Source organism: Anoplophora glabripennis, unplaced genomic scaffold (assembly GCF_000390285.2).
Source record: "Anoplophora glabripennis isolate ALB-LARVAE unplaced genomic scaffold, Agla_2.0 scaffold1661, whole genome shotgun sequence".
Lineage (NCBI taxonomy): Eukaryota > Metazoa > Arthropoda > Insecta > Coleoptera > Cerambycidae > Anoplophora > Anoplophora glabripennis.
Genome location: NW_019426027.1, coordinates 25,854 through 44,459, shown reverse-complemented (window position 1 = coordinate 44,459; position 18,606 = coordinate 25,854). Strand labels below are relative to the sequence as shown.

At 34.3% G+C, this 18,606-nt stretch overlaps 2 protein-coding genes across 2 annotated transcripts in view; one reads left to right on the top strand and one right to left on the bottom strand.

Annotated features, from left to right (window-relative positions):
- Positions 1-963: 963 nt before the first annotated feature.
- On the bottom strand, positions 964-14,813 carry LOC108915755 (exocyst complex component 7; the record flags this gene model as incomplete). The annotated part of the gene is made up of 5 exons (XM_018721876.1): positions 14,703-14,813; positions 14,482-14,647; positions 8,169-8,368; positions 1,301-1,415; positions 964-1,196 (listed from the first exon to the last, which is right to left on the bottom strand). Coding segments are annotated over exons 1-5 (765 nt in total), but the record flags the coding sequence as incomplete, so codon positions are not given.
- Positions 14,814-16,820: 2,007 nt separating this feature from the next.
- LOC108915753 (exodeoxyribonuclease) overlaps positions 16,821-18,606 on the top strand; it is an 18,469-nt gene continuing 16,683 nt past the window's right edge. Inside the window, exon 1 of the mRNA XM_018721875.1 lies at positions 16,821-16,940. The gene's annotated coding sequence lies outside the window, so the exon portion shown is untranslated. The remainder of the gene's footprint in view (positions 16,941-18,606) is intronic.

The window sequence follows — 18,606 nt, the reverse complement described above, 5'->3', positions numbered from 1 at the left end:
TGTTTTCAATATTGTAAAACAAAATTTTTGTAAAATCCTTATAGTTTCTGAGAAAAAAATTATTGAAGTTATAGCACTACATAGCTGGACAACTGTAGTCTCTAGCATCATTCGCAATACGCGTGGAGAGCCATGTGACTCCTAATACTGAAATCCGTCGTAGCGATAGTTTTTACCTGTTATCTGTGGTATTTACATCAGTTTTTTAGTAGTTAGTGTCAAAAATGGCTTGTGTGTATAGCAACTCAGAGTTGATGGATATCGTTTTAATTTATGGTGAAGCAAGACAACATTTGTATTATGGTGAAGTATTTGTGTTATGGTGAAGCAAGACATCATTTGTGTTAGTTCGTAGAAAGTGAGTAAGACGGACCCAAATGTGTTTACACGTGAGTGGATAAAATTTTGAACAATTGCTATTGCAGCATCGGGTATGTCAAATGATTTTATTATTTAAAAACACAAATTAATTTTATTAACAATTAATAAAGGCAAAAGCATTTGAATTTGCCGATATAAAATAGGTGCCATAAAATTCTATTTACATATTTCTTTCCTTGCGAAAGTTTTTGTCCGTTTTTATCACGCCGCCATACCGGTCGCATTGTGCAAGGTCAGGTTTTACACTGGACCAGTTTCCAGTGCCGTGCAGAAGTGTATTTTTAAATCAATTTCGAACTGACCTTTTTGATTTTTTCTTTACAAAATTGTATTTGTAAGGGTTGTACATCCAGAATTTTTTTTTTGGATAAGTTCTGAATCGCCCTGTATAAAACACAATTTAAAAACCAGAAAATTTTCTAACTGAAGTTACCTGAATGGTGGGGATTTCAAGTAAATTTCATAATGTTGTACCTGTTATTATTTACAATTATCAAATGAAAACTGGACTTTATCCTTCATCATTCGATTGCAATAATCCCCGTTCCCCAACTTTCCCCTATACTTTTCATAAGATCTTACCAACATTGGGGAACTAGTTGTTCCGTGTACACTTCCTCCACTAACAGATTTCTGATGGTTTCTTAACATTGTGAGTGACCTTTGCAAAACTCCTCCTCGTACCTTTCCATATACGGTTAAGTATTCATCACGACCATGACTTAAAAGCCATGAAGCTATTTGGATTAACTGAGATTTTGCCTCATCAGGTATTTGTTTCGGGATTACTTTGACATCTTTGGTATTTGTAGAATCTGCATGTAAAAATTAATAACAATAAAATAATAATAATATAAAATAATAATAATAATAATGATAATGATAATAAATAATAATAACAATAAAAAATTGATCTTACCATCGAAATTAATCAAATCCAATAAAACCACTGGTAATATGGGTGTATTGTATCTGCCCAGAATAGTTTTAAATTCAGCATTCAATTTATCACTCCCTTTGTGAAAGAATTGAGACTAAAAATCCAAACGTATTATAAAAATAGTCAGCTATTGTCGAACTGGAATCAGTTTGGACCATCGGACAAATGTGATTTTTGAGCCCCTACTGTCAAATGAAAGATTAAAATTTATAGTATGCAGGATGTTTCATTTAAAACTCCCTGTCCAATATCTTAAAAAAGTATTAAGCTAATTTAAATAAATCCGAAAATTTTCTAAAAATCCTATCAAATGAAATCAAACAATGTTCTTCGATACTAAATATCTAGATATGCAAATAATATCTAATCTCATAGACAAGATATTCAACTGATTTTATGGGCTACATGTCCCCATTAGCACTGAATTGTATTCAATGAATTATACTAGCAATATCTAATAAATAGCTACTAATACTAATTAATACATACATATACAATGAAAGTGAACGTTTAAAATATGAAATATCAATAGAAAAAGAATGAGATGTCATATTGTGATTTATCATAAAAATGTTTTAGGCAACTAGCTACTGAATTCTATTGACAATTTCATTTACTTCAATTTCGTTTCATTGATTTGAATGAATATTACTATTCTAACAAAGCAGGTATCTCAAAACTGATGTGCAATTATTTACTAACAGATACTACTACCAAAAATAAGATTATTTTTTAAAAAGATTGTACCTATTTTTAGTTTTCAGTTATGTGTGTAATATATGCATATTCAAAATGAAATGTTTCCAGTTAAGCAAGAGCAGCTTTAGGCTGAACCACGCCTTAATAAAGACATTATTATTATTTATATTATTATTGTTCTTACAGAGGGTGTCACCTAAGGAATGTTACATACTTCAGGGGTATAATCTAGAACCCAAATGATGTCGATTTAACCAAACTTACTTAAACGAAAAATATCACAAAAAAAGTTACGTGATGTAAAAGTTTCTTTTTTTATATATTTCTTGTTTTCTTCTTAGTTCAGATCCCAGTTAACTGATTTCAGCAAAATTTGCTGTTGCTAAGTTTCTCTTCAGGAGATATGCAGTGATTATGTTCCTATTAGGTTAAATTGTACAGGGCGTTCATTTTACTACAACTCTTTGTGTAACTTTTTTGTACGTTAAATTTTTACAAGCAACTATCAGAAATAGGTAGAGAATTTTATTCTATACAAAAAATGTATACCCACCTACCAAAAGTCGAAATTATGCTCGGTTATGAAGATATTGAATTGACTCTGTCTATAACCATAGTGCACTTCTACATCCCGTTTTTCATATTATTGCGCTAACAGAGACATGGTTGACTCCTGAGGTCCTCAGTTCCGAATTATTTAATCCAAATCTTTTTAATGTATTTAGATGCGACCGGAGATCAACTTATAAAAGTAGGGGAGGTGGGGTCTTAATTGGGATTAATTCAGATTTAGATACTTCGCAAATCTATGATAACGATTTTGCTGTTAAGCTTGATCATATTCAATGTATCGATATTGTTGGTATTCGAGTCTCTCTACGAAATAAATATATCAATTTCTTCGTCATATATGCTCCTCCCAGTACACCTCTGGAATCATTTGAGTATATGTTTGAGTATCTTGAATCTTTGGAGAGCAATCTTACTTGTGATGAGCTCATTATTGTTAGCGATTTTAATGTCCCCGAGTTCCTTAGTTCACAAAAAAGCGGTGAGCATACGTCTAAGGTTAGTTCGATTCTACAATTTTGCAATTTCTTATCATTAAGACAGCAGAATACAAACCCCAATTTTAATGGTCGTTTGTTGAATTTGATGTTGACCAGTAATAATTGTACGATAACTCAATGTGATTCACCTATTGTAACTATAGACCGGTATCATCCCCCACTTGAAATTGACTTACTCGTGGATATCTCTATCGGTAAAACTGAATATGCCGAAAGCCCCTCATATAATTTTCGATGAGTGGATTTGGTTACTCTGTATCAAAATTTGGCACTGATCGATTGGTCGGATTTATATGCAACCGTTGACATTAATAAGGCTTGTGACTGTTTTTATCGACTTATTTACACGGTGTTCGACGACTGTGTCTTTAAAACTAAGCCTTATGTCAGTAAGTATCCTCCTTGGTTCAACTTTAATATCAAGAAACTTATTAGAGAGAAAACTATCTGTTGGCGCAAATTTAAAAAACATGGTTGTATGGAGTCGAAAAATAAATTTGAGGAATTGAGATCAAGAATTAAAATAGATATTAGAACCTCGTATACAAATTTTATCAGGAATATCGAATCCAATATTTCCTCCAACCCTAATAAATTCTGGTCTTATATAAATAACAAGAAGAAAAACTCTTGTATACCATCTAGAATGAATCTGGATGGTGAGTCTTATGAAAATTTGCAGGATATTGTAAATGCTTTTAATAGATTCTTTTCTAGTAACTATTCATCTGCTGCAGCCCAAAACAATTGTTGTAATGATGGCAATTCAAATATTTTATATATTGAAAATATTTCTGAAAACGAAACCTACCTTGCACTTAAATTGTTGAAACCTAAAATGACAACCGGGCCAGATTTCATTCCATCTTTCCTTCCTAAAGATTGTGCTTCTGTGCTATGTAAGCCAGTAAATTTTCTTTTTAACTAAATTCTTAGTAAATCAAACTAAATTAAATCAGAACATTTAATTGTCGAGATAAAATGTGAATTGACAGTTAGGTGTGGAAAAAAAATTGTATATTGATTTGAATAGTTTTGTATTTTAGAATCGAACAGAATTGAAAGAAATGAAAGAATATTTAATTGTAACAATAAAACATCAATGTGCTTCTTACCAAACACATTAGCAAATAAATAGATTACTCAGGTATTTGGTGGGTAGTGAGTAGTTTCACTAGCAATATTGAGTGAGGAATTTCCTACGAATTATGAAATGAGAGACATGATGTGGTGCATGTAGAGGAACATATGAAGAACTTTATCCGAATCACAGACAGCCTTCTCATACATTGTTTCCTTCTTTATTCACCAGTTAAGAAGAAACTGGAAACTTTCGGTCTAATTCACGAAACGGGAGATACGTCCAAATAGGGGTACAAGAACAAATTCTAGAAAGAGTAGAAGAAAATCCCAAAATTAGTATTCATCATTTGTCAGCAGTCACAGAAATTGCCCGGAAAACCGTTTCAACTATACTCCACACGCAGCAGTTACGTTTCCATTTTCATCCTGTACAAAATTTACTTGATCCAGACCGCTCGCTGAGATTAACATTTTACAAAAGATTTCTAGTTATATAAACGGGGTCACACTTTTCAGTTAACGTCTGATGCGGAATTATAGGTTTATTTTGGGGCATATCGCTTTACATACTTGCAAGGTTGAACAACCAAAATGATTTGGAATTTCTTTGCCGAGAACTTCCCGGGGCTCTCGAAGAAGTACCCATTAATGCTAGATGACAAATGTGGTTTATGCACAATGCAATGCAATTACAGCCATTTGGTGAGAGATCATTTAAATCAAGCATTTCCAAACTATTGGATTGATCGAGGTAGTGACTTTCCTTGGCCTTCTTGCTGTCCAGATTTTAATCCATTAGACTTTTGGGGTCATTTGGAAGGCATTGTTTACAACTCTGTAACACCTAATACGGGAGAAGAACTTTGGAATAAAAGACGCCATATGACAAGTTAGACGAAAGTATAATTCGTTTGCTATTCTAAATAGTTTCATAAACGTTTAAGGAAATGTGTCGAGAGAATGGGGGACATGTAGAACATTTATTATAAATTAGTAGACTTTTTATTACTGCTACCTTTCAGTTTATTATGTTATTAATAACGTTACTTAGGTATTATGTTTATTATGGATACGGTTATTTCCAAAAAATATGGAATGTGTTAATAAATATTTTCTGTAATATTTTCATAACCGAATATAATTTCCTTTTGACAGGTTTCCTTTTTTTGTATAGAATTCCCTACCTCTTTCTGATAGTTGTGTGTAAAAATTTAAACATACAGACACGGTACAGAAGAATATTTATAAAGGGTTGTAGGATTTTGGAAAATTCTGAAAAAAACTACTTTTTTTATATAAATTCTGCAGAAATTTTGCATGAAAATTCGATCTTTGTCTTTCAATGCGTGCTGCTTTTTTAAATTTGTTTTTTTCATTTTTCTCAACGTCACATAGACACTACACATATTTTAAATAAGAAAATTTTTGCATTTTGATGCAGATAGAATTTCATAGGGAGTGATGCATCCCTGTATGCACAGAGTTGCGGGGCGCTGGTAGGGAGCCGAAGGCTCAGGGAGGGCATTTAGTCATATGGGAGACACTCTCCAGCAGTCAAAGCAAACGCTTGTATTTTGTTCAATATACATAATATCAAAAATACGACATTTATTTTACCTGTGGAATTTCACCTAACAACAAGAACCGACAACAGAGATTGGAATGGTCAGCCAGAAAATACATATTAATTTCAAACAGGGCCCCAGTACAAACAGGGAGCTAGGTAGTACACTGTTTTGAAAGTCGTTCTGCAACCTTGCTGTGACTCACTACAACAGCCCCGCCATTTTGACGATGAATGAATTCAAATAAATTTTTTTATATACTTCAATATCCTATTAAAGAACACCTCTCGGAGCACCTACACTCCGATGAATGTAGAATGAATATTTCTTAGTTTAAAAAATTCCTCAAAATTGACTCATTTGAGTCATTGACACTAAGAACTCCTTAGCAAAGTGACAGCTGATTGTTTCATCCCACCGTTTCATAAATTCTTTGTGGGTGTCTTCCTTGATAATTCCAACAAGTGCCGACAACGGAAAAATTCGCCTTACCAATTGCAATAACCAAGTCACTAATGCGCATGGTTGCGAATATATACGGTTTGAGCAGCCTGATCCAATTTAACTATTCATGCAAATTAATCCGTCTGGAGCAGTTTGAGCCCTATAAATTTTTAGCGAATATATACGTCTGGAGCAGTGAAAGGGTTAAGCAAGTTTGGTTAAATCGACACGCACTTGGGTTCTAGATTATACCCTTGAAGTATGCAACATTCGTTAGGTGACACTCTGTATATTATTATTATTATATTACTATTACTATTACTATTACAATTACAATTACAATTACAATTACAATTACAATTATTATTACAATTACAATTACAATTACAATTACAATTACAATTACAATTACAATTACAATTACAATTACAATTACAATTACAATTACAATTACAATTACAATTACAATTACAATTACAATTACAATTACAATTACAATTACAATTACAATTACAATTACAATTACAATTACAATTACAATTACAATTACAATTACAATTACAATTACAATTACAATTACAATTACAATTACAATTACAATTACAATTACAATTACAATTACAATTACAATTACAATTACAATTACAATTACAATTACAATTACAATTACAATTACAATTACAATTACAATTACAATTACAATTACAATTACAATTACAATTACAATTACAATTACAATTACAATTACAATTACAATTACAATTACAATTACAATTACAATTACAATTACAATTACAATTACAATTACAATTACAATTACAATTACAATTACAATTACAATTACAATTACAATTACAATTACAATTACAATTACAATTACAATTACAATTACAATTACAATTACAATTACAATTACAATTACAATTACAATTACAATTACAATTACAATTACAATTACAATTACAATTACAATTACAATTACAATTACAATTACAATTACAATTACAATTACAATTACAATTACAATTACAATTACAATTACAATTACAATTACAATTACAATTACAATTACAATTACAATTACAATTACAATTACAATTACAATTACAATTACAATTACAATTACAATTACAATTACAATTACAATTACAATTACAATTACAATTACAATTACAATTACAATTACAATTACAATTACAATTACAATTACAATTACAATTACAATTACAATTACAATTACAATTACAATTACAATTACAATTACAATTACAATTACAATTACAATTACAATTACAATTACAATTACAATTACAATTACAATTACAATTACAATTACAATTACAATTACAATTACAATTACAATTACAATTACAATTACAATTACAATTACAATTACAATTACAATTACAATTACAATTACAATTACAATTACAATTACAATTACAATTACAATTACAATTACAATTACAATTACAATTACAATTACAATTACAATTACAATTACAATTACAATTACAATTACAATTACAATTACAATTACAATTACAATTACAATTACAATTACAATTACAATTACAATTACAATTACAATTACAATTACAATTACAATTACAATTACAATTACAATTACAATTACAATTACAATTACAATTACAATTACAATTACAATTACAATTACNAACGAGCGTTCAAATAAAAACGTGGTCAAGTTGGTTCTGAAAATTTGGACGTAGGGCGTAGCGTATAGCAAATGAACTTAAACGTCATCTGTCAAAGCGCTATATCACCGCTATCAATTTGAATATTTTCGTTTTAAAAAGCGTTTAAAACGAAAATATTCAAATTGATAGCGGCGATATAGCGCTTTGACAGATGACGTTTAAGTTCATTTGCTATACGCTACGCCCTACGTCCAAATTTTCAGAACCAACTTGACCACGTTTTTATTTGAACGCTCGTTACATATTTCTATGCTTTTGTACTTACGACATTAATCAATTCAACACTTTGTGGAATGTTTCTTTCAAAGTATTTCTGAGCACTTGCTAATCTATTTAGGGCATCTAAATAAGCATACAAGTCTATTCCACCTTCACCTGGACCTCTTTCTATAACATTTTCTACCTCACTGGACACTTCATAATAACTTATAACATTATCTAATAGTTGCAAAGTACGATCAATATCTTAAAAGAAGTCAAGGAAAATATTTTTACACATTATGCATCTCATGTAAAGGATCCACAAAATGAATGGAAATTGGGTCCTGCTAGATTTGGCTGGAATTGTAATATGTCATATTTCTCGACATTCTGATGAAAAGTTGTCACGGGCCCAAAGTGATCCTATGGATAGTTTCAGAGATATAGAGGGGGGAAGTGTGTGATTTTGGCTGTAGAACTGAGTAAGCTTCACGAAGTTTCAAGTTGATGGATTCAAAAACTGAGGCATGAAATGAATTTTGGGATCGCTGAACCTTAATTCTTGAATAGCTTAGCTATCTAAGGTCACCTAGAGGTCAGATAAAGGTCGTTTCAAGGGCAAATTGAAGAAAATACTTGTATTGAATATTGACCAGTAAGTGTTTAGGTCTTTGGGCTCGCAGAATCTGAATCTGGAGATAGATCATTTCAAGATGAAACTAAAGAAAAGGCTTGTATTGAATTTCAACCAATGCGTATGTTTTTTTTTGGGGGGACTGAATTTGGGGATAGCTTAGCCCTACAAGGTCACATTTAGGTCAAGATCATTTCAAGGTCAAAGTAAAGAAAATGCCTTTCACAAATGTTAACCTGTAAGTATGGATACTTTTGAGGTTGCTGAACCTGAATTCGGGGATAGCTTAGCATTATAAGATCACCTGCGGGGCTTGAATTGAGATTAAGTGATTAAGTCAAATGAGATGACCTTGACTTGATTTCCAGGTGACCTTATAGGACTAATCTATCCGCAAATTCAGGTTCAGCGACCTCAAAAGCATACATACTTACAAGTTAACATTCCTGAAAGGCCTTTTCTTTACTTTAACCTTGAAATGATCTTGACTTGACTTAAATGTGACCTTGTAGGGTTAAGCTATCCCCAAATTCAGTTCCCCCCCCAAAAAAAAAATTATATACGCACTGGTTCGCACGCACGCATCTTGAAATGACTTTGAATTGACTTGAAGGTGACCTTTAGGATTACGCTATCTCCAGATTCAGATTCTGCAAGCCCAAACACCTATACACTCACTGTTCAAAATTCAATACAAGTCTTTTCTTCAGTTTGACTTTGAAATGACCTTTACCTGACCTCCAGGTGACCTTAGATAGCTAAGCTATTCAAGAATTCAGGTTCAGCGATCCCAAAAGCATTGTACCTACTAGTCAAAATTGCCTCAGTTTTTGAATCCATCAACTTGAAACTTCGTGAAACTTACTCATTCCTACAGCCAAAATTACACACTTTCCTCCTCTATATCTCTGAAACTATCCATAGGATCACCTTGGGCCCGTGACAACTTTTCATCAGAATGTCGAGAACTATAACATATCACAATTCCAGCCAAATCTAGCGCGACTCAATTTCCATTTATTTTCTGCGGGGTCCTTTCAAGTGACCCGATAGCAGGGGTCACCCAGTACACTATTTATTACTCTATACTCCTGTTGTCATTATCTCAGTCTTATAAAAACAAACAGTATATTCTAATACAGGATGTGTCACCTGAAACTATCGGGATCTAAATTGCGAAAAATACTTTCAGGAAAATTCTTTACTTAATAATAGTAGTGAGCTAACCAAAATATTTATTATCATCTGTTACTTCCAATTATTTCAGAAGACGACACTAATTTTCTTATTTTAAACAAAATCTTCAATAGAATTCTTCAAGAAGTTTTGGGTTTTTTTTGTTAATTTCAACATTAGCTGTAAAATAGTTTTAGATTTTCACCTACCTGATGTTATTTTAATAAAAAAAATCTTGGAATGACATGTTTGAATAATACAGAAGACATCTTTTTCTTAGAAACCAACACGAAAATCTTAAGAAAAAGGTGCATTTCAAAATTACTTAATTGTGAATGGAACTGTTCACTTCTTCCAGCAAACTACTTGAAATGTTGGAAACTAACAGAAACACACTAGTTATTTGCTATGCACTCTAACAATTTTTCAATATAAAATTGTTATACAAATACAAATAGTTTCCAACATTTCTCACTGCTTTAATGCTCTACTGATTGGCCTATTCTAATAACTTACTGAAACAAACCTAACGTAACAAGTTGGTAAATTTTAACCATTTTGTCACTTGCATATTCTTGGTAAGTTTATAGATAATCTGGACGAGGAGGTACCTTTAAAGACAAACCTACAAAGGTCACATCTTAAAAACAACTGAAATTTTTCAAAAGATATTGATTTTTACCAAAAAAGTGATATAGTAAGTTGGTGCCTATTATCATTATGACCCAAATGTAAATGTAAATATTTTAATTTTACTAGTGACATTTGGACAAAATGTGGTAGTTCCTGGTAGAACATTTATAAATATACTCAGCATTCGTTGAAATGAACATGGACTTAAAGTGTGACATTTTTTTTGTTTTGGTTCAAACTATTAGGGAAAGAACCATTTGTACGTGTATCTCATATATTTACATTTATAAAATATATGAGATCTATCACAAGCAGAGAAAAAAAAAGCGGTATGTATATCAGGGTATGTTGCTTATGAATAATAAGAATTTAATTAATCATATTTCCCACAACTAAAATAAAACATAAATTTAGGCACACTGCACTTTTTCAATTTTCTATACAGGGTGTCCCACCAGGAATAGCCACTAACGATATCTCGGAAAGTATTGATCCGATAAATCTAAAAATTTGGCAACATAGCAAAGACAGTAGGACCAACACAGCTAAAATATTTAGAACTTTATAGCACTTCCGATTATACCTGAAGCCGACATTAACTTTCATATTTTAAATGAGACACCCTATATTTTATTATATTTTATTAAATATTCCCTATACCTAAGAGTTATAGATTTTAAGATATTAATTTTTAAAGAAAAAAATTTGACAGATGCAAGAGTCCGCGGAGCTGCTAGTAATTTTATTCAGAAGCGTGATATATCAAGTGGATTTTTGGTACCTGTCAAGGACATAAACACTATGGTATAGCAACAAATTAAAATATTTAATACTATGTGTTTCACTTTTGCTGTTACATTTTGATAACTTTAAACAGCTATAACTTTGTTAACTTAAATTGAACGCCCTGTACTTACTCTGTCGTATGCAGATTGAAATTTCCTTTCAAGTCGTATTGTTAGGGTTGTCGTTACTACTTTCAGAGAAGATATTTGCAATTTTCTATTTTTTAGACAGTTTTTCTTATATTAGACCTGTTATCAAATTGGCCATGACCTTTAGAAACACTCCAAAAATAATTAAAATAACTTTTGTCAAGCTAGTTGTCATATTATTGTTATGTCTGTAATAGTTTTTGCTGAAAATTTAAATAAAAATGCCTAGGGATTGTTTAAATTATACTATTGAGGATTATTTTAATTTGTCTGTTATTTATGGGCAATGTGACAAAGTAATTTCAAGAAACAAGTTAAAATAATCCTCATTGGTATAATTTAAATGCTCCCCAGAAATTATTATTTATTAACAATAATTTGACAAATGTCAAGTTATTTTAATTGTTTTTGGAGTCATGGCCAATTTGATAACAGATCCGAGATAAACTGTCCAAAAAATAGAAAATTGAAAATATTTCTAAAAGTAGTAATGGCAATACTAACAATGCTTGAATGATCTCTTTGAGGAACCTGGCGCACCCCATCATATTTAGCCTTTCGTCAGATATGGGGCACTGCCTGGTGGTGACTCATATTTCCTCCAAACTTGTGGGACCTTTATGGACCGAGGAAAAAAAATAAACAGGACCCCGAAAGGGGGCCTTCAACATCTGCCACGAAAGCAGTAAGTGCAGACCGGGCAGAAAATAAGACAGTCAGTGGGAAGCAAACACCAGTGACTGCCATCTCTAGGGAGTAGATAGTCGGGGGTCCAAGCAGTAGTGGTCCCCCATGGATATCGGGAAGTCCGAATGGATGAGGACCAGATGGGGCTTGTCCAGTCGGCACTTCTGGGGCCATTGATGGGATCGCGGGCGAGGGAACAAGACCGCGCTTCCTGGAGTGTCGTCAAAGGGGGGAACGCGTTACATCACTGCCTTCAATGAGGAGGGCCTACAATGGCTAAAATCGACTACGGTGAGCTTGGTGCCTTGGTAGGGGGCTAGCGCTGTTGAGCCTAGGCATCTCACGAAGTTCATCATATGGATTCCGGAACATCCCAATGAATCGGAAACCATTCTGGTCATCTGGAGAACCAAAACGGCAAATTGAAGACAGGGGCCTAAAGGCTAATCAACCGCAAGGTTGAGGAGAAGGGCCAGATCCTTGTCATAATTCCATAATTTAGTGTACCTATGCCCTTTACAGGAATAAAAAAACCACTTAATATCACTTCTGAAAAGAGTTACTAACATCTCCACGACCCTTGCCCATGTGAATTTTTTTCTTTAAAAATTAATATCTCAAAATCTATGATAAAGTTGATGTCGGTTTCGGGTACAACCAGAAGTAATAATAATAAGTTTAATTAATAATAATGTTTAATAATAATAATAATAATAATAATAATAAGTTTAATTATCCCAACAGGATTGAACCCAATTACAGGAATAAATAATAATAATCTAATACAGTAATTGTACAGTAATTACTAACCAAGGAAGTGACATAAAGTTCTAAATATTTTAGCTGTGTTAGCCCTACTGCCTTTGCTAGGTTGCTAAGTTTTCAGATTTATTGCATCAGTATACTTTGAGATATCGATAGTGGCGATTCCTGATGGGACACCCTGTATAGAATATCTTTAAAACACAGCGTTTGAGAACATATTTTTGTTAATTTTTCATGTTGAATCATCTGTTAACTGATAACACCCCAATATTTCTGTTCCATTGCCCTGCTTCAGTGGTTTTCATATGAGACATAATACAACAGAATATTAACCGTTCGTGCAATGTAGAAAATAAATCCGCTGCACTCTAAGCGCATTAACTTGCATATTATTTTTAAATTGGATGAGGCTGCTCAATACTTTTTAACATGACAGTGTTTTCCTAGATTTTAAAATTTATAAGTTGTTATGTGCTCAACTCCAAAACTTTTTTCACTCTGTATCTGTATGATTCTGGGTACTTACTGAATTTGAAGTGTTTTTTAAAATAGGTTATTAATATTAGATTTATTTTTTTTGTTTTTCTTTCAATAAATAAATATTTACAGGACCCTATATTAAAATTTTGCTGATTCAAGATTCCACAATTAAGAGACTGGTACTACAAAGACTGCATGACTTAACTGATTGTGGCCAAATACACCATTCACCAAATTTGACCAAGTATTTTAATTAGATCTAGGATGTGTTCAGCGAATGGTCGGACTAGTTCGGTCAAACTTCTTTAGTCCAACAATTTGCTGAACCGTCTTTAGTAACTGTAACCTGCCCAATATTCCCGATCAGCTGATTGGGCTGACCAACAAAATATTTGTCCGCTGAATGACTTTCACTGGTCCGACCATTCGCTGAACACAGCCGTATTTTTTAAACTTTTATTAATTTAAATCTAAAATCAAATATCAATACATTTACTATTAAAGTCCAATGTCCTTGTATGTTATTCCTATATGTTTTTGAGACAGGAAATGTGTGCCTCAAAAAAAGTTGTACTGAGCAACAGCTCACAGAGGGTCTACTTGATAACTTCAGATCATAGATTTGGTAGGGGATGGATCCTTCAAACTGTAATCAGTTAGATCATGTTGGTTTTGTAATGTAAATGCATGAAAACATTTTAAAACTTAAATATTACTGTAAATTATTGTAAATAATACTATAAGTAAACTCAAATAGTACCTACTCAGTATGTACCGTTACATTTCCATAATATGCTTTTAAAACTTGGTATTAAACAATTTAAAAAGTTGCTTACAACCATGTTGCTTCGTATCTCAAAAAATAAAAAGGAAAGTATAAGGTGGATTAAATAATCGCGTTAACTTTTTACATCATAATGGTATGTATACCTCATCATACCCAACATCAAAGGATCATATGGATATGGTTTTAAATCTTACATTACCGATTTAAAAACAGACCGTAAATAAATAAAAAATAAGTAATACTTATTTGCCGTCTATTTTTATCGAGGTAAAAAGGATACTATATTGAGCCTTCTGCAAGTTTTCAGTGTCATTATATACAGGTAAAATTGTATCTTCCAATCGAGATAATCTCTGTTCAAAAGTATTCAAAATTGAACCTATTCCTTTTGTCAGTTGTGCACTTTTTGATAACCTTTCTTGCAATAAAGCCAGGTTAGACTGCTCCTATAAATAAAGATATTGAAATTACATTTATCGCCAAAATTAATATTTAATCCACCTTTTCTAATTTATTTGATATCTCTAGTTTCTTCTCTTCTATCAAGTTCATATTTTACCTTAAAATCGCTTTACAAATATATTTTATCTATGTTTATCGCTACTGACAGTACTTATTACTGATCACAAAACATTAGGCTTTTTCTTGCGAGTGTAGTCGTATGTTGTGGTATGTGTAATATGAGTGAGTGAAGAGATTTAAGCTACCATATGACAACTAAGAGCAAAAGAGATACAAATAGTGATAACAAGTCAGATATTCAACAATATTCAGTCGCGAAAAAAAGCCTATATAATCCAGTAACGACAGACAGTAGTGACAGTACTGACAGGAGGAGGTTCACTGTAGAGATGGGTAACTCAGTACTGCGTTGCGTTATTGCGCTGAAGCAATTGCCTGCGTCACTGCGCTGATACCAAACCATGGCTAGAAATTGGCCTCAATGATTTGGGATCGAGGGGGATTATCCCTCTTTATCCTTTATCCTCTCGTGTAGGCCTGGACAGCCTTCGTAGGTGGGCCCCATCCGTCGTCTACCCCGACCGCAAATGCGGCCGGTGTAGGCACTTTGTGGGACCTCCTTTTGTCCTGGCTGGGCCCCGCCAGCTAGGGCCCTTTCTTCTGGCGCTCTTCTTGCTTCGCCGGCTCGTCTGTGTAAACCCCGGGGGTAGTGTCATGTTTATGTGTGGTATGGTTGGGTAGGGTAGTGCGGCTATGCAGCCTGGGATGCGCTTTGCTAAGGTGGCCCTTAGGCTAGCGCGGGAGGGGAGGGTTAAGGAGGGTATGGGGGGTGTGTGTGTGTGTGTGTGTGTGTGTCGTTGTCTTCGTTTCTTGATCCTGGCTGTCTCTGAAACAGAAAAGGTTAGCGGGCAGGGGGGGGGTCATTGGGGTGGTCACCCAGGGTCAAAAAGTTGGTGTCTAGGTCTTTTGTGTTTGTCGGTCACGTCGGGTACGTAGTCAACGGCTTGCCTGAGGAGGGGATTGTCATGTCTAGCGGCTACGTCAAATCGTTTCTCCGCGTTTTGTCTTATTGTCTGTGTAGCGTTTGTGTATTGTAAGTCTCGTAATATGTCAGTGTTTCTTACGTACCAGGGCGCGTCGGTGGCCGTGCGGAGGGCTATGTTTTCCACAGCCTGTAATGACTTTAAGTGGCTTTTTGCCGCGTGACCCCACGCCGTGGAGGCGTAGGTTAGCTGCGGTTGAAGTACCACCTTGATAAGCGTTCGCTTATTCCTTAAACTGAGGGTGTTTCCACCTTTGAGTAAGGGATAGAGCCTAGCCCTGGTGGTCTTCGCTCGCGCCACCGTCTCCACGATGTGCGGTTTCCACGTGAGACGCTGGTCCATCGTCACGCCCAGGTATCGTGTTTGTCGATTCCAGGAGATGGGTTCCTGGGATAGTGTCAGTCTGTCAAGGTTTTGTGGGATTTTTCGTTTGGTAAAAAGGATAGCGAACTTTTGTTGGGATTAATTTTGACTTTCCACCTGTTGCACCAGTTTGCAAGTTGGTCTAAATAGTTTTGGAGGAGGGAGGCCGAATGTCTAAGATCTACGGATTGGGATGTGATTGTCAGGTCGTCGGCGTATAAGTAGGTATATGTTGGTGTTAGGGGGATGTGGGATGGCGGAGTTGTAAATGGTGTATAGGTGTGGGGACAGGACGGTGCCCTGGGGGACACCGGCCTCCATGGGACGGGTGGTTGAAAGGGATATGGGATATTGGTTGGTGAGCATTTTCATCAGTAGGCCTTCATGCCAAACCGTATCGAAGACCTGCTCCGCGGACCAACTTCACGCTACCCTAATTACCCCTCCCCGCACAATAAATCCACCGAGTCGTTTGGCTCGATAGCAGCGTGCATCTTTAGCTACAATGCTACTCTCAAAAACTCACCCCCAGGGCGCGGGTGGCACCGTCACACGCGTTTGTGACAATAACTGCTACCCGAGGGGGTTAAACAAGCTGACGAAGAAAGAAGCGAGAAGACAAGGGTCGTCCAGGACAAGAGGAAGTCCTCCAAAGCGCCTACATCGGCCACCTTGTGGTCGGGGTCGACGATGGATTCGGATGGAGACCACCTTCACGAGGCTGTCAGGCCTGTGGTCCAGGCCTATAGCGATGAGGCAGGGCAAAGCCCTCGGTCCCAAAGCGTGTACAATAATTAATGCTAGGAGCTAAAGCGAAGTCACTAAACCTCTCCAAGTTGTAACAATGAAGTAATTTGGTTTTTGGTCGTAGGTTTGTGATCTTATGGCCGGTCCTCATGTACAATAATTTAGTGCGGAACTGCGGAGATGCGGAATCACGTGATCACAATATCGAAAAAATATTGGACGCACAGCAGCCATTTTGAAAAAGTGACAGATCCGCATGCGTTCCGGATAAAAGTTGACTAGGTTCAACTTTTTCCGTATTCCGGTGTTTACTTTTGTGCTCGTGTGACATTTATCGGCCATTTGTATTTGTTTATATTCTGAAAACGTGTTTGATTAGTTTGTTTTTTATCTATTTCGTCTCTATAATTAATTATCAGCCAAGAAAATATCTCTCACCCACATTTTTTTATGTTTTTTTTGAAACTCCAGAATAGAATTGTATATCTTATACATTTTTATCAATCTTTCACGGTAACATTTTTTATACCTCAAAGCACAGTCTCTGTATTGTTTCATTGAAACAGCAAGAGCCAAGAAAGCTGTATCTTCATCAAAGTTTACCATTGTAAATATATTTCACATAAAGATTAATAGATAATTATTTGAAATACCTGAATGAAAATACTCGAAAAGAAACCGGTGCAAATTTCTAGGTTATCCGCACAGAGTGACCATATATTTTTTAGCGAATCTACTGTAAAATTGCAGAAAATCCACTAAAATCTACCAACATAGTAATAAGAAATTACTAAAAATCTACTTCACTGTTATTTGATTATCTAACTAGTAAAAGCCATAGATTAGGACAATATACGTTAATTGCATATTGATTAATATTTCAATTAACGGTTATAAAGTAAAAATAGATAATTAGAATAAAAATGTAGGAGCCAACATATTTTTTTGCGCCATCTATTAATGAGTACAAGTATTCGCGCCGTATTGCGCAGACCAAAATGGAGCTAATTTTAAAGAGGGGAATTTGAATTGATGTTTTTATGAATGTGTATACGAAATAAATAGATCAAATAATTGAAATTTAACCAAAAGTATATTCCGTTTAAAAACCATAACCATACATATAAACTAAAAATAACAAACAAATATAAAAATGCTAATAAAAGAATGCATAACTTTCAAACATAACGTAACTATATTATTCTATATTCCATATAATTCTATATTATTTAAGGTTATGTTATGTCATGTCAGCAAGTCACGGAACACGGTTCGGAAAATTGGTCATGGTCAAATAAAAGTCTAATGTGAATCTGTAGCACTCTGTATTCTGTGGTCAAAAGGTCAAAGCAAAGTCTAGCTTGTTCGCTTCGGATTTGGAGCGAGCGTACCACGCGCCGAAGCTGTGAACGGTGGTAACATGAAACAATAAATTAGCCGCTTGCTTGACTAGGTTGCGCAAAATATGACCAATCGCGGCACAAAAATGTTTATTATATATCTACTAAAATCTACTGTAGATTTTTTACCTACCAAAAATTTCTATATTTCGCTGAAAATCTACCGAAAAAGTAGAAATCTACTAAATATGGTCACGCTGCGTCCCCGGCCGATCCAGCGGTTAGGAAAGATTTGGTTTAAATGGTTCTGAACAATTCGGCCATAATGTGGCGGAGCCCCATCTAGTTGAAACCACATATTTTGCCGAACCGCTAAAGGCAAATCATCAAGTAAGTCTGCAAAAGAGGTTTGCAGAAAATGCAAAAATTCGTCGGCATTCAAACGGGGGG